At 42.6% G+C, this 26,648-nt stretch overlaps 1 protein-coding gene across 1 annotated transcript in view; it reads left to right on the forward strand.

Moving 5' to 3' along the window:
• Positions 1-26,648, forward strand: part of CAMTA1 (calmodulin binding transcription activator 1) — a 1,602,965-nt gene that overhangs the window by 1,357,489 nt on the left and 218,828 nt on the right. The window contains exon 8 of the mRNA XM_040424166.1: positions 18,449-20,298. Coding sequence (XP_040280100.1) covers positions 18,449-20,298 — 1,850 coding nt within the window. The remainder of the gene's footprint in view (positions 1-18,448; positions 20,299-26,648) is intronic.

Consider the following 26,648-nt stretch of genomic DNA (forward strand, 5'->3'; position numbering starts at 1 on the left):
GTACTGTAACCTGGTGAAACCAATAAGCTTTAAGCAGTCTATGGAATGGCATGGAGGAACGGTTGTGGATACACGGGTTACCATACATTGACGACATCTGCACCTTGTGATTTCATAAACCCAAAAATAAACGTAAATGGCAAATTTCTCAATGACGTGCCCATAGGACATTGCCTGGGGTGCCAGAGTAGCGACAATTGTGCGCAAAATAACAACCAATTGTTGGAATCATTTAGAATTTGCTACAATAAATCATGATTTTGCAGGTCCTGCAAGAAGATTTGCCTTTTGTGACCACTTGCACCACTTGCAAACTCATTTTTTTCCAGTTTCAAAGGAATATATATATATTGACAAACTGACATTTTTGTTTTACTTAAAGGGGATTTCCGAAACTTAAACACTGATGACCTATGCTCTGGATAGGTCAGGGTCCGACACCCAATACCTCTGCCGATCTGCTGTTAGAGTAGGCAGCGGCCCTCACAGTAGCACCATGACTTTCTTGCTATTTTCCCTAGGCCGAGTGATGACACGTTCATTGGTTACATGGCCTAGGCACAGCTCAGCCCCAAAGAAGTGAATGGGGCTGAGATGCGATACCAAGCACAGCCCTATACAATTGCCGATGCCTTCTCAAACAGTTGATCGGCTGGGGTTCTGGGTGTTGGACCCTCACCGATCAGATACTGGTGACCTATCCAGAGCATAGGTCATAAGTATCTAATTCTTGAAAAACCCTTTTAATGCATAGCACCATGTTTGTTGGTTTAAATAAGGGGAATTAAAGTTGATTAATTATGCCGTTCAAAGATGAAGTGTATTTATTGATGACTAAGACATTTAAAGCCAATCGCAGATCTGCCCAAAGCAGGGGTGTACACAGAGGTAAGAGACTCCTCCCCCGAGGTCCACAGTGCCTTGCTCTGTTTCAGTAGTTTAGTCTGCTACTTTCTCAGGGGGTCAAATTAACCCCATGGGACATTTCCAATAGTAACTTGTTAATATGTTGCCATAGTGTACATCATTAAATGGCTTTGCACAGGATTAGAACAAACGGCAATTATTTAACTGAATCTAACTTCTATCACTGTTTTGTACAGTTGACAAACTTGTTTTAAGATTAAATACATAATTTTCTTTCAAATGCATTTTCATGCATAATCGCAACTAATGGTTTGTTTCTAATAAAAAAATTAAACACGAAATATATTTAAGTCTATTTATATTTTATGCTGTTTAATACATTTAAATATTTACCGTAGTTTTGTTTTTAAATCTATATTCACATTTTATTATTATTAAAAAAAACTATTGGCGAATGCCAATCATTATGGCAGCAGAACTGAAATAATGTAATATACAGTATTTAATATCTATACTCTGCTGCATAATAAATATTTCATTTTATATTAAAGATTTCTTTTATCAGTATATTTATTACTGTTATGTACAGTATATGTTAAGCTGCCTAATTCATATATATTTTATTTGATTGATTTTCTTTAATAATATTATTCTTACCTTTTTAAATAATTAAAATGTATACAGCATATACAATGAGATAAATAGTAGTATATTAAACATGAAAATATTTATTATTATCCATTTTATAAGAAAATATTTGACTTGTTATAAGGGTCCATTCACATGTCCGCAAGTGTTTTGCGGTCCACAAATTGCGGATCCGCCAAACATGGACCACGGCCATGTGCGTTCCGCATTTTGCGGACCACACATGGCCGGCACTATTATAGAAATGCCTATTCTGGTCCGTGGCTGTGGACAAGAATAGGACATGCTCTATCTTTTTTTGCGGGGCTGTAGAATGGAACTACGGATGCGGACCCATTAAAATAAATGGAACGGATTGTGGAACAGATGCGGACCCATTCACGCGGACGTGTGAATGGACCCTAATATGTATTAATTATATAAATTAGTATTTATTTTTTAATTATTTCCATGTATTTATTTTTTATTTTTTTATTTTTTTTATTTCCAAGTATTTATTTCATTTATTTCGTTTTATTATTATTTTCATGTATTCATTGTTGTTCTTTTCCTTACAGTTTATTCTGCGCCTATTTTCAACTAAGCCAGTACAGACTGTGTCAGCTGTTTAATGACCTCAGCTTGTACTATTTCACTATTCCATATTTATTGCACGATCGTTCTACAGTATTATTAGGAGCGGCCTGTATTATTGTTGCACCGACATAATAGGTTTTTTTTTCATGCTCACATATATTCATTGGCATCTCACTGGCCTTTTGCTTCTATGCACAAATTATTCATGTGCTTGCAGATTCGACAATACAATTGCCCACAAGCCCAAAAAAGAACATATCTCAGCTTGCTAGTGTGGTTAACGTGTACACAGATTCAAAACAGGATGCAAGGGGATTTAGCAAGGCCATTGAGTTTACTTACAAATCTATAGGAAGTTGGAGAAAGAGGGTAAAGCCCCCTTCCTAACCCTATTGTAAAAGTGATTGCAAATTTAAGGGGTTGTTTGAAGTTACAAAAAATGTCTGCATTGTATTACAGAAACAGCGCCACCTTTGTTTAGTGGATGTGTCTGGTATTGCAGCTCAACCCTATTCACTTGAGCTGAAATACCAGGCACAACCACTAAACAAGAGTGTAGCTGTTTAGCAGACTCTCATATGAAATAAAGGGGTTGAGCAGTGCAAGGATAGGGCCAAAAGGGCAACTGCGGCCAAATGTGCAGCCACTTTGCAACATTGCAACTCACAGAAATGCATTCAGTTGTATTACAGCATAGCAAAGCAGACGCTGCGCCAATGAAGTTTTCATATCCCTTGTGAAACAGATAAGGTGATAAAATTGTTTATCTATTTTCATCTATAATAGAAGGGCTTTCACAATATTTGCTTCTGTGTTCTGACAAAATAGGAAACATTTTCCACAACACCTGTAGTTATAAGCACGGACATATGGAGAGAAACAGGAACACATGCGACAAGTAGAGATGAATTTACATTACAATCAAGTTGGTAAAGATAGTTAGACCCCTTTCACACGAGCGAGTTTTCCGCGCGGGTGCAATGTGTGACGTGAACGCATAGCACCTGCACTGATCCCTGACCCTTTCATTACAATGGGTCTGTGTACATGAGCGTTTTTTTTTCACGCATCAGTTCTGCGTTGCGTGAAAATCGCAGCATGTTCTATAGCCAGCGTTTTTCACGCAGCCCTGGCCCCGTAGAAGTGAATGGGGCTTCACTGAAAAACTCATTGCATCCGCAAGCAAGTGCGGGTGCGATGCATTTTTCACTGATGCTTGCTAAGAGATGTGGTTTGTAAACCTTCAGTTTTTATCACGCGCGTGAAAAATGCATTCAAAATGCATTGCACCCGCGCAAAAAAAAACTGAACAACTGAACGCAATCGCAGACAAAACTGACTGAACTTGCTTGCAAACGGATGCGTTGCGGCAAACCCACGTGAGTAGGTACGCAATTGCAGTCAGTTTTGACTGCGATTGCATTCCGTTGTTCAGTTTTTATCGCGCGGGTGCAATGCGTTTTGCACGCGCGTGATAAAAAACTGAATGTGGTACCCAGACCCCAACTTCTTCACAGAAGTTCAGGTTTGGGTTCAAGGTTGTGTAGATTGTATTATTTCCCCTTATAACATGGTTATAAGGGAAAATAATAGCATTCTTAATACAGAATGCATAGTAAAATAGCGCTGGAGGGGTTAAAAAATAATAATAATAATTTAACTCACCTTAATCCACTTGTTCGCGCAGCCGGCTTCTCTTCTGTCTTCATCTGTGAGGAATAGGACCTTTGATGACGTCACTGCGTTCATCACATGGTTCGTCACATGATCTTTTACCATGGTGATGGATCATGTGATGGACCATGTGATGAGCGTAGTGACATCATCAAAGGTCCTATTCCTCACAGATGAAGACAGAAGAGATGTGGATTAAGGTGAGTTAAATTTTTTATTTAATTTTTTTTAACCCCTCCAGCCCTATTTTACTATGCATTCTGTATTCAGAATGCTATTATTTTCCCTTATAACCATGTTATAAGGGAAAATAATAATGATCGGGTCCCCATCCCGATCGTCTCCTAGCAACCGTGCGTGAAAATCGCACCGCATCCGCACTTGCTTGCGGATGCTTGCGATTTTCACGCAGCCCCATTCACTTCTATGGGGCCTGCGTTGCGTGAAAAACGCACAAAATAGAGCTTGCTGCGATTTTCACGCAACACACAAGTGATGCGTGAAAATCACCGCTCATGTGAACAGCCCCATAGAAATCAATGGGTCCGGATTCAGTGCGGGTGCAATGCGTACAACTCACGCATTGCACCCGCGTGGAAAACTCGCCTGTGTGAAAGGGGCCTTAGGGTGGCCCTACACATTAAGTTGATCAAAACGGACAATTTCAACCAAAGTGAACTGGTTGAAATTTAACAATGAAGGAATATTTTAGCCCACCGATGGCAGACCATTAGCGTTAAAAAGAAGTCAGCCATGTTTAATATTTTTGTCCAATAGTCAGACGAAAGATATTTCGTTGAAAGAGAGATGTTCCTTAGACAAAAGATCTTTATGGGACCGTTTTTTCAATCGTCCGATTTCATCAAAGGGCATCTGTCAGCAGGTTTGTACCTATGACACTGGCTGACCTGTTACATGTGCACTTGGCAGCTGAAGACATCTGTGTTGGTCCCATGTTCATATGTGCCCGCTTTGCTGAGAACATTTATGTTAAATAAATGCAAATGAGCCTATGGGAGCAACGGGCATCTAAAATGCCGGTTTTAATAAATGACCCCCAGTGGCATAACTAGAAATGAATGGGCCCCACGGTAAATTTTTTGAATGCACCTTCTCCCCCAGCAACTTCTTCGCAACCTCCTCCTCCTGTTCAAACCCCACTCCTGTAACTAGTCAACATCACTCTCTCAGACGAGGTCCTGCAGCCGCTCCAGCTGTTTCTACACGTATATAATATATGTACTGTCACTTCATATAATGTCATTGTATAATACTGTTGAGGGGGCCCTGACAATAAAATATTTTAGCCCTTCTCCTGGGTGGGACCCTTCTGAGTTCGGGCCTCAAAGCAGCCACATCCCCTGCTTCCCCTATACCTACGATGAACCCCTATGTTCTTTAACAGACCCTCTGGTCAATATACAGTAGATAAAGTTTATCAAAGAGAGTTACCATGAGTCACACTTTCAATGTAGTCCCCAAATACCAGTCGAAGGGACCATAGCTGAGGCCACTACTGCCTGTAAGCTAGCAAATATCTAAGTTTAGAGGAATCCCATTTGACTGCATGAAGACACTTAGATCTGCATAGGAGCTGTATTCACCAAACAGTCAGTGAATTTATTTTTATTTTTATCAAGACTACTTGCAGGATAACAGGCTGAACTGGATGGACAGATGTCTTTTCTCAGCCTTATAAACTATGTTACATGTTACTTTTGTGTTCAAGTGTGTTCTTCTTAAGATCTCACTTCACATCTTGTAGGGGACGGAATGCATACTCCTAAAAAGACATAAAACTTAGTGTTAGGCTATGGCATACCTGCCATAAAGACAAGGCAAACAAGTTTTATGAGGCCTGCGGTTTTAGCACTGAGCCGCTTTTCCTGCTTTACATTATTGAGCTAACCGCAAACACTATTATTGGGAGCTTACTGTGCACAGCTCCCATTGAGGTGTATAAAACCATATGCACTTAGCTCCACCTAGTGGTGGCTGCAGGCAGCTAGAATTAATTTAACTATCAAGTTAAAAAACAGAGTAATAACCATGGTAGAATGGCAGACATTAACTTCAATAAAGGAGTAGTATATTTGGTGGAGCTCTCAGTGAAGAGTAGGGTCCATTCAGAATTATTTGCGTGTGTAGACATGTGGAAAGAGCCAAATCCATATGAATGTAAAGGTTAAAAAGTGTTTGTGACTTCATATGCAATGGTATAAAAGTTTTTTATATGTTTTTATGGGTTTTACGCTGTGACTTTGTATTGCTCTTTCAACGCTCTTTATTTCTTAAGGTTTTTATTTATTTTATTTATTTATTTTTGTTAAGCAATGGTTTGTAAAATAATTGTTTTCCTTCTCCTTCCCAACCATTTGAAACTGACCCAGCTTCTTGACACAAGTAATTATGGCCATTAGTAAGGAAGGATTACCTTTCATCTTCTTTTAGGTCATTATAGAATAATTAAAGTTTCTGGGAAGAAAGGGAAAACAATTAGCACAAAAGGGATCAAAAATTCATGGGGCTTCACAGCAAGATGCCGAGAATTTGAGCCAAAGATTTGTGCAAATATAATGCAGGATAATTTACAGAAACCTTGTTGTACGAAAACCGCTATCAAACATGGCATAGAGTCAGTGGTTAGGAAGGATAGAAGTTACTGGTGAGTGTCCCCTAAGGCATACAGTAGCTGAAACGGGCATCCCTGTTATTGGAAGTTATCCCCTATGCACAGGATAGAGGATAATTATTAGATTGGTAGGGGCCTTACTGCTGGGATCCACATCGATAAGGAGAACAGGGGCCCAAACACTGCAGGGTCCCCTCCTCCCCAAAAAATTAACAGAGCGGCAGGTCGGGTATGTGCACTGCTGCTCCATTCATCTCTGTGTGGCTGCTGGAAATAGTCAAGTACAACGATCTAATAGTTATCCCCTATCCTGTGGATAGGGGATAACGTGAAATAATCTGAATACCCCTTTAAATTTCAGGAATATAAAGAACGAAAAATGTCTCTTGATTGGGATTTTCCAGGATTTTGATATTGTTGTCCTATATTTAGGACAGTGATAAAAATAAGTCACACTGGACATGCTGCTGTGATATCTTCTGTGAACTATATTTAGGACAGGTCATCAGTATTAGGCCTCATGCACACGACCGTTGTTGTGTTCCGTGTCCGTTGTTTCGTTTTCCGTGATTTTCTGCGGACCCATTGACTTTCAATGTTGAAAACTCGAATAATGCACCATTTGTCATCCGCGTCCATGATCCGTGTTTCCAGTCCGTGAAAAAATATGACCTGTCCTTATTTTTTTCACGGACAACAGTTCGCGGACACATTCAAGTCAATGGGTCAGTGAAAAAACACGGAGGCACGCAAGATTGTCATCCGCGTCCGTGATCCGTGTCCGTTTCCTATCATTTGCAAGGCAAACTTGACTTAGATTTTTTTTTCACTTTTCATGTCTGGTGATCCTCCAAAAATCAAGGAAGACGCACGGAAGCAAAAACGGAAACGGATCACGGAACAACGGAACCCCGTTTTGCGGACCATGAAAAAATACTGTCGCGTGCATACGGCTTTAGATCAGTGAGAGTATGATTCCCAGCACACTTACCAATTATCTGATAAAAAAAATGTAAACAGGGATAACATTCTTAAAGGGGTTATCCCATAATTATTATAAAAACTGAAAATCAGACGTCAAATACTGTGGTGCATGACAATCTCTTTCTAACAAGGCTAGAACCAGCCCTGTACCTCACATGGATCCAGGGATCTCCCCATTCACTGCTCTTCTAGATTTATATCAAGCTGGTAGCTTCCCTGCGTGTCCATGCTCTTCCTATCAGAGCTCAGGAGACAGTTGAAGGATGAAACTTGAGCATGTGCGGCCATCTCAGTGAGCAGGTCAAATAAATACGAAAAATAACAAACAGCAGGTAGCGCTATACAGATACATTTTATTGAATAACTCAATGGCTATGCAAAATTTTTAATTACATGCAATTACAAAAGTATTCAGATCCAGGTGCTGGTTTGAAAACTGTAGAATATTTTTTGTGGGACAACCCCTTTAACAGCTGAGTGCATATAGGTTCCATATGTCAATGCTACATAATGTCACATAAGGGGAGGAGGGGTTAAAATTTTTCACCAAACCCAATAATATTTACCTCCAGACAGTGCTCCAGGATAAATGATGTCACCATCTAGACAGTCTGACGCTATTTAAAGGAACACTGCAAAACTGATACATTTTGTAATGCTTATTTCATGTACTGAGGAGGAGGAGAATACCCTGATTGGAAGACAAGAGATAATCCCTGTGTCATGCTCCACCCCTCATGCCCTGCACTAGACATAACACAAAGCATCAGCTGCTTTTAACATGAGATGCTTCACTCATCCACAGGCTAAGTGTCTAAAGCTGTTAATGGAGCCAAAAAATAGTTGTGTCCAGCGAATGCTTTAGCCACTGATTTTATTATCTGTATTGGTGAAAGACAGGCCTGCAACTACTGCAGCCAGGGCTGGATGCCTAACAACCCTATTCCAGAGCCTAACTCTAGATGCCCAGGAAAAAATGTAGATCCCTCCTACCTCGCACTCTAAAAAGATGGAAATCTTTGCATTATAGTCATAGAGCATATCCTTAGGCCTCTTTCAGACGGGCGTTGCGGGAAAAGGTGCGGGTGCGCTACGGGAACACCCGCGATTTTTCCGCGCGAGTGCAAAAGATTGTAATGCGTTTTGCACTCGCGTGAGAAAAATCGTTCATGTTTGGTACCCAAACCTGAACTTCTTCACAGAAGTTCGGGCTTGGGATTGGGGTTGTGTAGATTGTATTATTTTCCCTTATAACATGGTTATAAGGGAAAATAATAGCATTCTGAATACAGAATGCATAGTAAAATAGCGCTGGAGGGGTAAAAAAAAAATATATAATAATTTAACTCACCTTAGTCCACTTGATCGCGCAGCCCGGCATCTCCTTCTGTCTCCTTTGCTGAACAGGACCTGTGGTGACATCACTCCGGTCATCACATGATCCATCACATGATCCATCACCATGGTAAAAGATCATGTGATGGATCATGTGATGACTGGAGTGACGTCACCACAGGTCCTGTTCAGTAAAGGAGACAGAAGGAGATGCCGGGCTGCGCGAGCAAGTGGACTAAGGTGAGTTAAATTATATATATTTTTTTTTTAACCCCTCCAGCGCTATTTTACTATGCATTCTGTATTCAGAATGCTATTATTTTCCCTTATAACCATGTTATAAGGGGAAATAATAATGATCGGGTCTCCATCCCGATCATCTCCTAGCAACCGCACGTGAAAATCGCACCGCATCCGCACTTGCTTGCAGATGCTTGCGATTTTCACGCAACCCCATTCACTTCTATGGGGCCTGCGTTGCATGAAAAACGCAGAATATAGAGCATGCTGCGATTTTCACGCAACGCACAAGTGATGCGTGAAAATCACCGCTCATGTGAACAGCCCCATAGAAGTGAATAGGTCGGTATTCAGTGCGGGTCCAATGCGTTCAGCTCACGCATCGCATTCGCGCGGAATACTCGCCCGTGTGAAAGGGGCCTTAAAGGAGTCTTTAGAGAACCATGCCTGCCTTTTTTCAGAAACAGCACCACACCCATGCACAGGTTGTATGTGGTATTGCAGCACAGCACCATTCCTTTCTATGGAGCTTCACTGCAATACCAAACACAGCCAATGGTCAGGCTTTTGGTAGAAAGCAGCGATTTTTGCTAATCCTGGACAAGCCCTTAAAAGTGAACATTCACATTTTCGGAACATATTTATAAAGCGCCATAGTTTCATCGACACTAAAATTTACTTCTTCTTGCTTTACTTTTTTTCTTCTGCTTTATAATAATACAATGTTATTATTAGTGATGATAGAGCATGGTCGGCCGAACACCTGTTCAGCTCGAGCATCTCGATTTCTGGCACATGGCAGTACTCGGCCGAGTACTGTATGTGTTCGAGCACAATGCTCAAGTCTCCTCCCTGCACGTTTCTTGGCTGCTATGCAGCCAATAAACGTGCAGAGGGGTGCTGGCACGCACTATAATGCCGTAGCCATGTTGGCTACTGGCATTACAGTCATTGGCTGGCCGGAACGCATCATGGGGTGCTATAAAGCACCCCATGACACATGTTCGGCTCAGTCTTAGGCCTCATGCACACGACCGTTGTGTGCATCCGTGTCTGTTGTTCCGTTTTCCGTGATTTTCTGCGGACCCATTGACTTTCAATGGGTCCGTTGAAAACTCGGAAAATGCACCGTTGTTCATCCGCGTCCGTGATCCGTGTTTCCTGTCCATCAAAAAAATATGACCTGTCCTATTTTTTTGACGGACAACGGTTAACGGACCCATTCAAGTCAATGGGTCCGTGAAAAAACACGGATGCACACAAGATTGTCATCCGCGTCCGTGATCCGTGTCCGTAGGCTACTTTCACACAGACGGATCCGCAGATCCGTCTGCATAAAAGCTTTTTCAGATCTGAGTTTTCACTTCGTGAAAACTCAGATCCAACAGTATATTCTAACACAGAGGCGTTCCCATAGTGATGGGGACGCTTCAAGTTAGAATATACTACGAACTGTGTACATGACTGCCCCCTGCTGCCTGGCAGCACCCGATCTCTTACAGGGGGCTGTGATCCGCACAATTAACCCCTCAGGTGCCGCACCTGAGGGGTTAATTGTGCGTATCATAGCCCCCTGTAAGATATCCCCCCTCCCTCCCCTGTATTACATTCATTGGTGGCCAGTGCGCCCCCCCCCCTCCATCCCCTGTATTACATTCATTGGTGGCCAGTGCGGCCCCCCCTCCCTCCCTCCCTCCCCTGTATTACATTCATTGGTGGCCAGTGCGGCCCCCCTCCCTCCCTCCCCTGTATTACATTCATTGGTGGCCAGTGCAGCCTCCCTCCCTCCCTCCCCTGTATTACATTCATTGGTGGCCAGTGCGGCCCCCCTCCCTCCCCTGTATTACATTCATTGGTGGCCAGTGCGGCCTACCCTCTCCCCCCATCTAATTAAAATCCCCCCCCATCATTGGTGGCAGCGGAGAGTTCCGATCGGAGTCCCAGTTTAGTTGCTGGGACTCCGATCGGTAACCATGGCAACCAGGACGCTACTGCAGTCCTGGCTGCCATGGTTACTTAGCAATTTTAGAAGCATTATATTTACCTGCGCTGTCTGTGACCGGCCGGGCGCTCCTCCTACTGGTAAGTGACAGGTCTGTGCTATAAGCAATGCGCCGCACAAACCTTTCACTTACCAGTAGGAGGAGCGCCCGGCAGGTCACAGACATCGCAGGTAAGTATAATGTTTCTAAAATTGCTAAGTAACCATGGCAGCCAGGACTGCAGTAGCGTCCTGGTTGCCATGGTTACCGATCGGAGCCCCAGCGATTAAACTGGGACTCCGATCGGAACTCTCCGCTGCCACCAATGATGGGGGGGGGTGAATTAGGAGGGGGGGGAGAGGGGAGGCTGCACTGGCCACCAATGAATGTAATACAGGGGAGGGAGGGGGGCTGCACTGGCCACCAATGAATGTACTACAGGGGAGGGAGGGGGACCGCACTGGCCACCAATGAATGTAATACAGGGGAGGGAGGGGGTCCGCACTGGCCACCAATGAATTTAATACAGGGGAGGGAGGGGGGGCTGCACTGGCCACCAATGAATTTAAAACTGGGGCGGGAGGGGGGTCTGCCCCCTCCTGCCTGGCAGCACCTGATCTCTTACAGGGGGCTATGATACGCACAATTAACCCCTCAGGTGCGGCACCTGAGGGGTTAATTGTGCGGATCACAGCCCCCTGTAAGAGATCGGGTGCTGCCAGGCAGCAGAGGGCAGTCATGTACACAGTTCTTAGTATATTCTAACTTGAAGCGTCCCCAACACTATGGGAACGCCTCTGTGTTAGAATATACTGTTGGATCTGAGTTTTCACAATATAACTCAAATCCGATGGTATATTTTAACATAGAGGCGTTCCCATGGTGATGGGGACGCTTCAAGTTAAAATATACCATCGGATTGGAGAAAACTCCGATCAGATGGTATAATAGGGACTCCTGACTTTACATTGAAAGTCAATGGGGGACGGATCCGTTTGCAATTGCACCATATTGTGTCAACGTCAAACGGATTAGTCCCCATTGACTTGCATTGTAAGTCAGGACGGATCCGTTTGGCTCGGCAACGGCCAGGCGGACACCAAAACGACTTTTTCCTTCATGTCCGTGGATCCTCCAAAAATCAAGGAAGACCCACAGAAGAAAAAACGGACACGGATCACGGAACTACGGAACCCGTTTTTGCGGACCGCAAAAAAAACGGTCGTGTGCATGAGGCCTTAGTCAGGGAGAGGTGAGCATAGGAAGGTAAAGACAGTGTCCTTTTAAGGACTATTGTGTGTGACAGCAGCAATATATATTTTTAGTGCATCTTGCGCTAAATAGCGTCTAATAGGCCGCTGCGGACAGTTAAATTATCCACGCCACAACTCCTGTGTAAAGTCTGTGCATCCCAAAAATATCTGTGACATCCAGTTTACTTTTTCAATAGATGGTGTCTGCTGAGGACAGTTAAATTATCCGCGCCACATCTCCTGTGTAAAGTGTGCGCATCCCTAAAATATCAGTGACATCCAGTGTACTTTTTCTGTACACAGTGTCCGCTGCATACAGTTAAATTAACCGCGCCGCATCTCCTGTGTAAAGTGTGCGCATCCCTAAAATATCTGTGACATCCTGTTTACTTTTTCAATAGATGGTGTCCGCTGCGGACAGTCAGATTAGCTGCTCCACATCTCGAGTGTAAAGTCTTTACATCCCAAAAATATCTGTGACATCGAGTGTACTTTTTCAATAGACAGTCATCCACGATACCTAGCTTCATGTCCCAGTTTGCAGGCCGGCATAGGACACCACTCTGGAAGTCAGACCAGTGCGACCAGGTGGTCGGTTGGATTGCAGCAGATAATGCTTCCAGTCAGTTAAGCACCACCCTGTCTTCCACCAAGTCCAGTCTTGATACTCCTTCACTCCCACCATGGAGAGTCTGGCCAAACAAGTGATCCCACACTCGGATATTCCGAGGACCTCTTTTCCTCGCCATTCCTTGATTTGGCCCTCTCGCCAAGCACGCTTGAAGAGGGACAGATCTTGTGCCTTGATTCCCAAACGCTTGAGCATCCTCAGTCACAAGAAGATGACGGTGGGGAATGGCAATTACTGTTTAACCTCTTGGGGACACATGACGTAGCGGTACGTCATGATGTCCTGGTACTTAAGGACACATGACTTACCGTTACACCATGTGTAGTTCCGATCACCGCCGCCTGGCGGGCGGTGATCGGAACAAGGTGCCTGCTCAAATCATTAAGCAGTCACCCTGGGACAATGCATGGGGGGGTCCCGAGACCCCCCCCCCCCCGTGTCGGCGATCACCGCAAACTGCAGGTCAATTCAGACCTGCGGTTTGCGGCTTTTACGGGAGTTGCGGCGGGCGGTCGGGGGTGCCATCGGGTCCCCGTGCGGCTGTAAGGGGGACCCGATGGCATGGAAAGTAAAGAAAATTGGTAAAAAATAGGGAAAAAGAAAAAAAAAAAGCAGACATATTAGGTATCGCCGTGTCCGTATCGACCAACTCTATAAACATATCACATGACCTAACCCCTAAAAACTGTGCTAAATAAACCATTTTTTTGTCACCTTACATTACAAAAAGTACAACAGCAAGCGATCAAAAAGGCGTATGCCCACCAAAATAATACCAATCTAACCGTCACCTCATCCCGCAATAAATAAGTCCCTACCTGAGACAATCGCCCAAAAAATAAAAAAAACTGTGGCTCAGAATATGGAGACACTAAAACATCATTTTTTGTCTTTTAAAAAAGCTGTTATTGTGTAAAACTTAAGTAAATCAAAAAAAGTATACATATTAGGTATCGCCAGGTCCGTAATAACATACTCTATAAAAATATCACATGACCTAACCCCTCAGGTGAACACCGTAAAAAACAAACAAAAAGAAAGGTGTAAAAAAAGCCATTTTTTGTCACCTTACATCACAAAAAGTGTAATAACAAGCGATCAAAAAGTCATATGCACCCCAAAATAGTGCCAATCAAACAGTCATCTCATCCCGCAAAAATCATAGCCTACCCAAGATAATCGCCCAAAAACTAAAAAAAAAACTATGGCTCTCAGACTATGGAAACACTAAAACATGATTTTTTTTGTTTCAAAAATGAAATCATTGTGTAAAACTTACATAAATAAAAGAAAAGTATACATATTAGGTATCGCCGCGTCCGTAATAACTTGCTCTATAAAAATATCACATGACCTAACCCCTCAGGTGAATACTGTAAAAAAGAAAACGGTGTAAAAAAAGCAATTTTTTGTCACCTTACATCACAAAACGTGTAATAGCAAGCGATCAAAAAGTCATACGCACTCCAAAATAGTGCCAATCAAACCGTCATCTCATCCCGCAAAAATCTTACCCTACCCAAGATAATCGCCCAAAAACTGAAAAAAATATGGCTCTCAGACTATGGAGACACTAAAACATGATTTTTTTTGTTTCAAAAATGAAAACATTGTGTAAAACTTACACGAATAAAAAAATTGTATACATATTAGGTATCGCTGCGTCCGTGACAACCTGGTCTATAAAAATACCAGATGATCTAACCTGTCAGATGAATGTTGTAAATAACAAAAAATAAAAACGGTGCCAAAACAGCTATTTCTTGTTACCATGCCTCACAAAAAGTGTAATATAGAGCAACCAAATATCATATGTACCCTAAACTAGTACCAACAAAACTGCCACCCTATCCCCTAGTTTCTAAAATGGGGTCACTTTTTGGAGTTTCTACTCTAGGGGTGCATCAGGGGGGCTTCAAATGTGACATGGTGTCAAAAAACCAGTCCAGCAAAATCTGCCTTCCAAAAACCGTATGGCATTCCTTTCCTTCTGCGCCCTGCCATGTGCCCGTACAGCAGTTTTGTTTGGCTGTTGACCCTTGCTTTGTAACTGGAAAAAAATTATTAAAATGGAAGATCTGCTAAAAAAGTGAAATTTTGAAATTTTATCTCTATTTTTTCCATTAATTCTTGTGGAACACCGAAAGGGTTAACGAAGTTTGTAAAATCAGTGTTGAATACTTTGAGGGAAGTAGTTTCTAGAATGGGGTCATTTTTGGGTGGTTTCTATTATGTAAGCCTCACAAGTGACTTCAGACCTGAACTGGTCCTTAAAAAGTGGGTTTTTGAACATTTCTGAAAAATTTCAAGATTTGCTTCTAAACTTCTAAGCCTTGTAACGTCCCCAAAAAATAAAATGGCATTCCCAAAATGATCCAAACATGAAGTAGACATATGGGGAATGTAAATTAATAACTATTTATGGAGGTATTACTATGTATTATAGAAGTAAAGAAATTGAAACTTGGAAATTTGCAAATTTTTAACAATTTTTGGTAAATTTCGTATTTTTTTTATAAATAAAAATTATTTTTTTTTACGCCATTTTACCAGTGTCATGAAGTACAATATGTGACGAAAAAACAATCTCAGAATGGCCTGGATAAGTCAAAGCATTTTAAAGTTATTACCACATAAAGTGACACTGGTCAGATTTGCAAAAAATGGCCTGGTCCTTAAGGTGAAAATGAGCCCGGTCCCTAAGGGGTTATTGGGGTGGATGATGATGATGAGACACAGTTGCCAATAACTCAACAGCAATTACTGTCTCAAGAGGTTGAGGAAGAGGGTGAGACACAGTTGTCAATCACTGAGGTTGTGGTTAGGTCAACAAGTCAGGAGGATGAGCAGAGTGAGGAAGTGGAAGAGGAGGTGGTGGACGATGAAGTCACTGACCCAACCCAACCTGTTTCTCAGGCTCCCTTTCCGGAATCAAACCCTGACCCATGGTCACCGTGGTTCACTCTTAAAATAGCATAGAAAGTTGACGTGGGGACGTGCGATCAGGCCCAGGTTATTTAGAGTCACCAAAGTGGCAGCAGGCCCTCGCCCGCAATGTTTTAGATGGTGAGATCAGCAGGCCATTGCTCCAAATGTTTTTGAGGGTCACCAGCAGGCCATCAATCATAATTTTTCAAGGCTGTGTATGATGCCCTCCTTTATGTGTAACAAAGGGTGTATTGGAGTGCCGTTTCCTTGTAATTTTTTGCAGCCCTTTCACTTAGTGCATAGGCTTTATGAGTGTAGGAGTCCCACTACATGAACAATTGTACCACAATGTGAATGAGGCCCTCCATTATGTGGTATACAGGTTGTATCGGAGTGCCTCTTCCTTGTAATTTTTGGCAGCACTTGCACTTTATATACAAGTAAATATATACAGGAAAGAATGTTTCCTAACAATTTTTCCTCTAAAATCAATTTTATCTTCGTTTTTGTGCGTATTTTTGTCAGTCTGTAAAAGTGGCATTCTACTCGGACAACATCGTTCCCAGCAGCGACCTGGGAGTCCAAGATGCATCGAGACATCCTCCCCATGCTGTTCCCAACCATTTCGGTGGTGTTTCCATCAATTTCTGACCTTTTCCTATGAACCAGACACCCTCCCCTCTTTAGAGCAGGGGGTGCCTGGTTTAATGCTCGGGTTCTCCCATTGACATCCATTATACTCGGGTGCTCGGTAGAGCACCCGAGCATCCCGATGTGTTCGGCCTGAGCCCCCGAGCACTATGGTGCTCGATCAACACTAGTTATTATTGATTCAACGAGGGATAGCTAATAATTCACAATTCAGCTGACATAGAGATAGCCCTGTTAATTGTACACAGCTCACGCACAAGCAGTATTTATCTGTAAATGCTGTCAGGACCAAACAGTACTGACCCCAGTTCTTAACCTTTCCCATCTTCTGCACACATGAAAGCACAATTTTTCTTCCCATAATTTTAGACAAGTGTCAGAGAATGAATTCACAAGAGGCAATGTGTTATATAAATGGAACTTCTATAGTGTAACGGGTGGGGGTTGCTTTTTGTCGTCAACTGGCAGCCAATTGTCCATTTTCCCCCTGTCCTGAAGTACCCTTAACTAAAAGACATCTATATGGATGGGAATTATGTTCTTTTGATTGTACACTATGATACTGTAGTATAGTGTTTAATCAGTAACAGTGAATACACATTTAAAGAGGACCTGTCACCTCTCCTGACGTGTTTTTTCCTAAACAGCCCCGCTCTTGTACATGGGCTCTGTCTAGTATTGCAGCTTAAATGCTAAAATGGAGCTCAGTAGCCCTAGACACAAGTGCATGATTACTATTGTATTGAATAATAACAAAGGTTTCCACCACTTCTATGGAATCCATAAACCATCATCTGACCCTACATTATAGAAAAAATGTGGGTGGTTAATAAATATATGACCAAAAAAGTGAGAAATTAATCAATTTTCCAGGGTTTTACAGTCTTTCATGCTAGAGCTTGCCTTACACAACCTATAGGAGGGTCAGCTTGCTTGTCTGCTTCTTTCTTACCCTGTACAGGCTCAACTGTAACATGAACAAGATACCTTTACTTGCAGACTCTCCCTGGGCTCCCTCTCTAAATCTTCATTCACACGTCAGTGTTTTGGTCGGTGATTTCCTTCAGTGATTGTGAGCCTAAACCAGGATTGGAGCCTCCACAGACATAAGGTATAAGGGAAAGATCTGCACTTGTTCTGTGTTAAGAGCCGCACCTGGTTTTGGCTCAAAATCACTGATGGAAATCACTGACCGAACACTGACGTGTGAATGAGGCATAACACAAGATCTGAGAGGGAAGATGGTCTATTATATCTTTAAAGGGGTTTTCCTGGATTTTCATATTGATGGCCTATTCAACTCCCAGCACCGCCGTCATTCAGTTGTTCAGAGATGCCACGGTACTTACACCGCTTTCTAGACCACGTTCATCTGTCACATGGCCTAGGAGCAGCTCAGTCTCATTCAAATGAATGGGGCTAAGCGGCTATACCAAGCATAGCCACTATCCAATAGATGGTTGGTGAGCTGCGAAGAGGCCGCAGGGCTCATCAACATTCCAGTGATTGCTACGGCTTCCTCAAACAGCTGTTCAGTGGGGTGCCGGGAGTTGGACCCCCACCAATCTCATATTGATGACCTAGCCTGAGGACAGACCAACAATATGAAAATCTTGGAAAAGCCCTTTAACAGGTGAATTAAGCTTTGCATAGGGGAAGTAGAATGCAGGACCTTCATGAGTTACAAGTGAAGTATAGCATATCTGTACAGGGCTTAGGACACAACGGGACGGAACATGACCAGCATATCAGAAGAGCCATGGACATATCCTACATAAATAGCATTATGGGCAAAATTTACTAACATTTATGGGTTGTTGTATTACAACGACCATGACAATAAAAAGTGTTGGGAAACATAAAGATTCCCTCACTTTAATCAAAGCAGCCACTTATGTGGCCATCTTCTTATATTGCTAGGGACCTATATATGCTAGGGACCAATTAACACACAGAAAAGTTGTAATTTTTTTTAGCTGATTAGATAATGTTGAAGTCTTTGTTGTGCTGCCTTAATAATGTGGCTATGTCACCTTCATTATTGCAGGTGCAGGTAGCAGTATTCATCACAAATGTAACAGTGCCAAACATCGCATCATCTCACCAAAACTTGAGCCAAGGACAGGAGGCTACAGCGCTCACTCAGAGGTACAAAATAATGATGTTTCAGAAGGAAAGAATGAGCACAGTCATGGGAAATCCTCCAGCCGAGAGAAAAGGAATGGCAAAATGGCAAAACCAGTGCTGCTTCATCAAAACAGTACAGAGGTTTCTTCAACAAATCAAGTAGAGGTTCCTGACACCACCCAGAATTCCCCTGTGTCCATCAGCAGCGGCCTGAATAGTGATCCAGATATGGCCGACAGTCCTGCTGTCACTGGTGTCTCTAGCATGGCTGTTGCCTCAGTCATGGGTAGCCTCTCTCAAAATGCCACTGTGTTTATGTCTGAAGTCACCAATGAAACAGTGTACACAATGTCACCAAACACTGGTCACAATCAACACCTCTTGTCCTCAGATACAACCACCCAGGGACTCGTATTAGCAGTGAGTTCAGATGGCCACAAGTTTGCCTTCCCAACGACAGGTAGCTCAGACAGCCTGTCTATGTTGTCTGCTAATGTCTCAGAAGAACTTGTATTGTCTACCACCCTAGATAGCGGAAGGAAGATAACAGAAACCAATATGAATTTTGACCCAGACTGTTTCCTAAACAACCCAAAGCAAGGGCAGACGTACGGTGGAAGTGGTCTAAAAGAAGACAACATTAGCACTAATATGCGAAGGTCATCCAGCACAGAACGAAGTTTTAGCTTCAACACAACTTTAACAAAAGAGATAAAAACAGAAGATACAACATTCGAGCAACAGTTATCGAAAGAGAGCTTTCCATCTACGTCATCAAATACCCTTACCCTTACTCCCGGTTCCAGCTTGTTGCCATCAGGTGGTGGACTCAGTCCTAGCACCACATTGGAGCAAATGGATTTTAGTGCAATCGACTCCAACAAAGATTATTCAGCCAGCTTCAATCACACCGTGCAGAGTCCCCACGTCCATCAGACACCTTCCCCTAGCTTCTTTTTACAAGATGCCAGCAAACCAATTCCCATGGAGCAAAATTCCCACAACAGTATAAATGACTCAAGCAACACATACGTCAACACGTTAGGGATGACAAATGTCAAAACTGAAGCATCCAGTCAAACTCCAACCAACTGTAATGGTGCAATTGATCAAGGTAGAATACAGTCAACATCTTCTCTCCAACTTATGCAATTTCAAGCAAATTATCAAACAATGACTAATGAGGAGGTTCAAATGGAGACAGCCCAACAGTCTGAAGGCAATGAGAACCTTCTCAAACCCGGGGATCTTCAGGCTTGCAATGCTGAGCATTATATGCAGTCGGAAAATGGTACAGCAATGAGGAATGGCAATGGCCTTCCTATTTTGCAGGGAAACATGGTGCAAGGACTCTACCCTGTTGCTCATCAGGCGCTAAGCAACTCTTCCAACATGGAACTTAATTTAGATCATTTTGATATCTCCTTCAGCAACCAGTTCTCTGACCTTATCAATGACTTTATATCAGTGGAAGGAGGGAGTAACACAATCTATGGTCATCAGCTGGTGACTGGAGATAGCAATGTATTGCCTCAGTCAGAAGATGGTAACAGACCCGCATACACTCAGGCTGAAATGTGCATACCTTGTTGTAGCCCTCAGCAAGCAGGTATGCAGCTAAACAATTCTGAAACTGGAGCCACCACCATGGCTTATATGCATGTTGCCGAAGTTGTCTCAGCGGCAGCACAAAGTACCCTGGGGATGCTGCAACAAAGTGGACGACTGTTTTTGGTGACGGACTACTCCCCTGAATGGTCATATCCTGAGGTGAGACTTAGATTTTTTTGTACTGTATAAATTATAAACTCTAATGTTCTGGTAATCTACATGCATGCTTTTCTACATAAAGTAAATTCTGATGTAATTTGAAAAACAATGTGATATACATATGGTAAAAGGGCTGTAAACTTAAGAACCATCCCCCCCCCCCCCCCCCCCCCCCAAATACTATTGCATTGAATGTTTTTGCCCATGTCAAAACACCAGGATTTGCTTTGCATTTTAGCACCATTGCACTTGAGTTCTGTGTCCATACACTGACTAAAGAAGCTCTCTCTGCCTCACTCACAACAGGAAATTTCCATTACTTCTTAAATCCTTGAGGACAGGGTCTAGGCAAGCCTCTTATCTGTTTGTAGAAGGATTTTTCTTGTTTCCACCTGTTGCTCAGATGTCAGGAAACCAGTCAACTGGCATGTACAGAATATAACAGTCCTTATAAACTTATTTTCAGACCACATTATAAAATCATACAATTTTTTTATTTTCTCATGGGTCATTGAGTTCATTGGCCACATTTTTAAAATAGTAAAAAGTTGACCGTAAAGTCCAATTAGTGGAGAATGCCCTACCACTGGCCATAATATTTGAGTCCGTGTGGTCAAAAGGGGTATATGAGTCCATAATTTTCATCCACTGAATCCCATTGACACCCAAAATCTCTTGTCCAACTAGTCACCTTTCCCTGCTATGTAAAGAAGCTCAGCCATCTCATACCAGCTCTGTAATATCTTATGTGTGGAGACATTAAATAAACAGCAATCAGGCTGAAAGAGCAGATGTTTGATGTCAAAATGTAAAATACCATCTGCCAAAAATAATTGTGGACTTTTAATGAACACAGGGAGGAAGATCTCTCTCAGGGGACTGAAACATTAAAAGAAAAATGATTTCTAAAATTCAAGTTATTATTTACAGGTATTTTAAGAGCACATCATCCTGAACCAGAACTAATAATAGAAGACAAAATGAATCCCCTGTCACTTCTTGATTAAAATCAATAGACAAATAGCAGTGCTCAAAAACCGTAATGACTGCAAGAAAAAATATATCCAAAAATAAAACAATCCATTTAGTTCTCTGACGTAGCTGCATGTGGAACCATCAAGATGAAAGGGTTTTGGGACTGAGTTGTAGCCAAAGAGTGAATGACCAGAGGTTATAAGTATATAAGATCTATGATTATGTAAAGTCATTTGGGATCTTGCAATACTATATTGCTGCTACAACTCAGTGACTGATATATATGTGGAGACATCAAAATATTTCAGTTCCCAACAATCTAAAAATCACATGTGCAAAATATTAAAAACTTAAATGCCACCCCATCCCCAGTGCTGGTACTGGTCCTTTTTTACCAGACCAGAACTGGAGAGGTTGGTGCTTATTGGCCACCAACTCCCTTTGCATGACCTTTTGGCCCTTTTCCCAGTCTCTTGTTTGCTCATCATGCAGTGCCACTCCTGGCAAGGCTATCACCAATAGGAAAAGGGGGTGGAGCCAACTTAAGCTTGACCCCCTTTCTTCAGAGGCCCCATTGCAGTATATGGAACACACCGCCATGCTCATAGGTGCATAAACTTGCTATGCTCCACAAAAATGGAGATTCACTAGAAAGGGGTTGCCCAGGTCTTTAATATTAATAGCCTATACTCAGGATAGGCCAACAATTTCAGATCAACAGGGGTACGACGCCCGACACCCTTGACGATCAGCTGGGGTGATCCCATCTTAACAAGTACAGCGCCATCTATTGGATAGCAGCTGTGCTTGTTATTGCAAGCCATGTGAAGAGATGAACGTGACATCACTGACCTAGGGAGAGGCTGCAGCACTAACTGGAGCGCTGTGGTCTCTTCAAACAGATGATCACAAGGGGGGTCTGGAGTCAGACCTCCTCCAATCTGATAGAGATGACCTATCCTGAGGATAGCCATCAATATCAACATCTTGCGCAAACCCTGAGGCACGGACCGAAATGCCACGGAAGCACACCATAGTGCTTCTGTGGTCTTCCTCTCTGTGCCTCCGCTCTTTATCTTCTGGATTGCGGACCCATTCAAGTTTGTGTGCATGAGTCCTAAGTCTTCAGCGTGAATATATTAACCCCACTAAAACTTGTAGTTATCTTACTTGCCTTTTGTCACAGTACGAGATACTGTATGATAGGGCCTTGACATTGTACAGCTGCTTAGGTGCCTGTCTGCAATATGAAGGGGACACTTTTGACATATCCTACATTCCCTATGTTGTTAGGTGACACTTTGAATCAGCTCCCCATATCTCAGCTTCCTGTACCACTGTTCATGTTCTGTGAGAGTGAAGGGGATATTGGAGTAAAGCAGTCATAAAGTATCTGAATGTTTATGGTTTACATCCTTGGTTGTAAGCCATCAAGGCCTCCAAGACTGTTACTCAAGTTTTTATGGGAGCAATGCCGCCATAGTGCCCCCTAGGTCTACTGAGACAGTACAGTATACAGTACATACCTATATGCAGAAACTTAAAGGGTTCATCCAAGAGTAAGGCAGAGTGGCCGTCCCACGGTGGAGATAATACTTACCTGGTCCCCGTCACTGTGTTCAATGTCTTTTCCTGGATAACCTGCTGAACTGAAATAAACTTTTGTCAACGGTGGGACATGTTACTGCTACAGGCAATCACAGGCCACGGCGGTGACCTGCTGCTCTTGCGTCACGAAAACTGGTCACATGACACAAGGGGTGCAGGTCACATATCCCCCGACAATGATGCTGATTTCAGCGTGGTAGGGAGAGGAAGAGCCGGCCTGGTAGTGACAGAGACCAAACCCAGTGGCGAGGACCAGGTAAGTATGATCTCCACCACGAGTCGGCCACTCTGTGAGGTGTACCTTACTCTTGGATAGCCCCTTTAACTATAAGGGGTTCAAAGGCTTTGGGCAGGTTGTGGAGCCTGAGAGGGCACCCAAAAGTCCCTTTGTCTCATATAAAAAGACCAGCTTTATATTTGGAGAGGGACAGATTTTGCCTCGGCTCCAGGCTAGTCTCTGCCTGTACGCTGGATAACCTGACATCTATTTACTGAGATTTTCCTCTATAACAATTTATTGCTGGTTTTATGGCCGACCGTAGGTAATTCTCAATTATGGAATCTCTACCCCTTGACACGAATCCCACAGAGATCACACAGTATATCTATTTTCTAATTCTGCTGGAAAGGTACCAGATGAACCCCCTCTCCCCCCACCTTCTTTAATCTCATGTGTTTCCATGAAAAATTATTTTCTTCTATAGTGTAATTTCTTAAATGGGAGCTTGTTATATGCAAATGAAGGTAATAATCCTCAAACACCTGTTTACTCTTATTAAGCTTCCTGCGCCGGATATAATGTATTCATAGACTTATCTTAATTTCATATTCCTTAAAGTGAAGATTTCATTCTACTTATAAAATGCTTTCTTACCCACGATACCATGATGCCGCTTTCTAGCATAATGCTCTACATCCAGGGAGATCATGCTTAAGACGATACCCAGATGGGAGCTCTTACAGCGTCTAATGAAGGTTGTAGTCCCCAATTCCCATCATCTCACATGCTTAGAATGAAACATGAGGTGTTAGTAGGCATGCTCTTCCCTTAGATACTGTTAGGTATATTTGATTCTGGAGAAGTCGGGTGACCACCAATGTGTCACCATTGCAGCTTAGACTAAAGTAGTCAATCAGCTTTCTCAATTTTTGTATAGCTAGTTTGACATTCAGAGCTCTTGAAAAACGATATCATTGATGGGAGTGAGGCAACAAGGAAATTTGCCTAAACTGTCCCCTTCAAAGCTCAGTCCCTTTTATCCCTGCCAGGTCCACAGTATATGCCATAAATGTGTGTTAGATGGGATCCAACCTCTAGGACCCTGCCTGTTTTTGGAGAAGAGGGTCCTCTATTCCAAAAGGCTGACCCGTGGTACCACTGTGCCGATAGGAACAGAGGTATGGCAGTGTCTATGCCATAAGGGTACGACCACACGGTCAGGTTTCCTGATGCAGTTTTGGAAGCCAAAACTAGGAGGGAATTCAAAAAGAGGAGAAGTCGTATCAGTTCTTTATACTTTCTCTCCGTTTATGGTCCACTGCTGATCTTCACTTGCAAAACTACATTAGGAAACCTGACCGCGTGGCCGTACCCTAAGAACTGTTGATTTTATTTTACAGATTTCAGTCTTTGCAATCCAAGGAGTAATATCCAATGACATTGTCAACGACAAGCTATGCAGAAAATGCTGAGAAGCTGCAGAATTTCGGTCACATGTGGACATACCCTAAAGCCCAATTTATACAGTGGATTTTGCCAAATTCAATACATATTGAAAGGCAGAAACCCTCTGGTTTCTGCAGCAGTAATTCAATTTGAATGTAGTGGATCCACTATCAATTCTTGCCATGGAAACCATACAGGAGATCATAAGTGGATAAGCCTTATTAAATCCACCATGTCAACATACCCTTAGGTCCCTTTCACACGAGCGAGTATTCTGCGCGGATGCAATGCGGGAGGTGAACGCATTGCACTCGCACTGAATACCGACCCATTCATTTCTATGGGGCTGTTCACATGAGCGGTGATTTTCACGTATCACTTGTGCGTTGCGTGAAAATCGCAGCATGCTCTATATTCAGCGTTTTTCACGTAACGCAGGCCTCATAGAAATGAATGTGGTTGCGTATAAATCGCAAGCATCCGCAAGCAAGTGCGGATGCGGTGCGATTTTCATGCACGGTTGCTAGGAGACGATCGGGATGGAGACCCGATCATTATTATTTTCCCTTATAACATGGTTATAAGGGAAAATAATAGCATTCTGAATACAGAATGCATAGTAAAACATTGCTGGAGGGGTTAAAAAAAAAATAAAAAAATTTAACTCACCTTAGTCTACTTGATCGCGTAGCCGGCATCTCCTTCTGTCTTCATCTGATCTCTGTGCAGCAACAGGACCTTTGGTGACGTCATTCTGGTCATCACATGATCCATCACATGATCTTTTACCATGGTGATGGATCATGTGATGACCGGAGTGACGTCACCAAAGGTCCTTTACCTGTAATTAATGCTCACCACAGGTCCTGTTCAGCAAAGGAGACAGAAGGAGATGCCGAGCTACGCGATCAAGTGGACTAAGGTGAGTTAAATTATTTTTATTTTTTTTAACCCCTCCAGCGCTAGTTTACTATGCATTCTGTATTCAGAATGCTATTATTTTCCCTTATAGCCATGTTATAAGGGAAAATAATACAATCTACAGAACACCGATCCCAAGCCCGAACTTCTGTGAAGAAGTTCGGGTTTGGGTACCAAACACGCGCGATTTTTCTCACGCGAGTGCAAAACGCATTACAATGTTTTGCACTCGTGTGGAAAAATCGCGGGTGTTCCCGTAACGCACCCGCACATTTTCCCGCAACGCACGTGTGAAAGAGGCCTAACGGTACGTCTACAAGGGACCTAACTTGTGCAGAACACAGTCCGCAATGAATCCACAGCAAAACTCTTGCAGGTTTATTTCAGATTTTGCTGCAAGTTTTCACCCCGTCCATTGCAAAGGTTGAAATCCACAGTGAAAATCCATAAAATCAGTTTCGTAGATCAATTTCTGCACTAGCAGATTTTTTCCATAGCCTGTGGATGAGGTTTTAATAAAGGGGTTGTCTCACTTCAGCAAATAGCATTTATCATGTAGAGAAAGTTAACACAAGGCACTTACTAATGTATATCCTAATCATATTAATTTATATCAGAAAAAACTCCACTGAACTATACTTAAGAACGTTATGCAAGAAATCACCATAAGGTTGGAAAGTGTCATTCAGACAAGCAGCACAGAGCATTATGTTTCTTTGTGACTGTCCTTGTGTTCCAGTGTCTAGTCCTTGAGTGACTCAAATAAGGTCAAGTGTTCTAAACTTGCTTCATTTACAATGCAAGGCTTGCCCTCTAGTGGTGAAAAGGTGTAACACAGCAGGGAAACTTTATAGAGCACTAAATAAGGATTTTTCCAAGCTAAATCCTGACATCCAGCAATAATAATGATGGCGCCCTAGACAATCGTGGCATGGAAATCATAGCTTTGTGCATGTATGTACGTGAAAATGCAACTGGTTTGTAAATGTGTAGGTCAATACAGTATTTCAGATAAAAATTACTTAATACCACAATCGCTCATGTTACATACAGGAGAGATCCAAAGTAATAGAATATGATAGATAGATAGATAGATAGATAGATAGATAGATAGATAGATAGATAGATAGATAGATAGATAGATAGATAGATAGATAGATAGATAGATAGATCTGTTCGT

Source organism: Bufo bufo, chromosome 1 (genome assembly GCF_905171765.1).
Source record: "Bufo bufo chromosome 1, aBufBuf1.1, whole genome shotgun sequence".
Classification (NCBI taxonomy): Eukaryota; Metazoa; Chordata; class Amphibia; order Anura; family Bufonidae; genus Bufo; species Bufo bufo.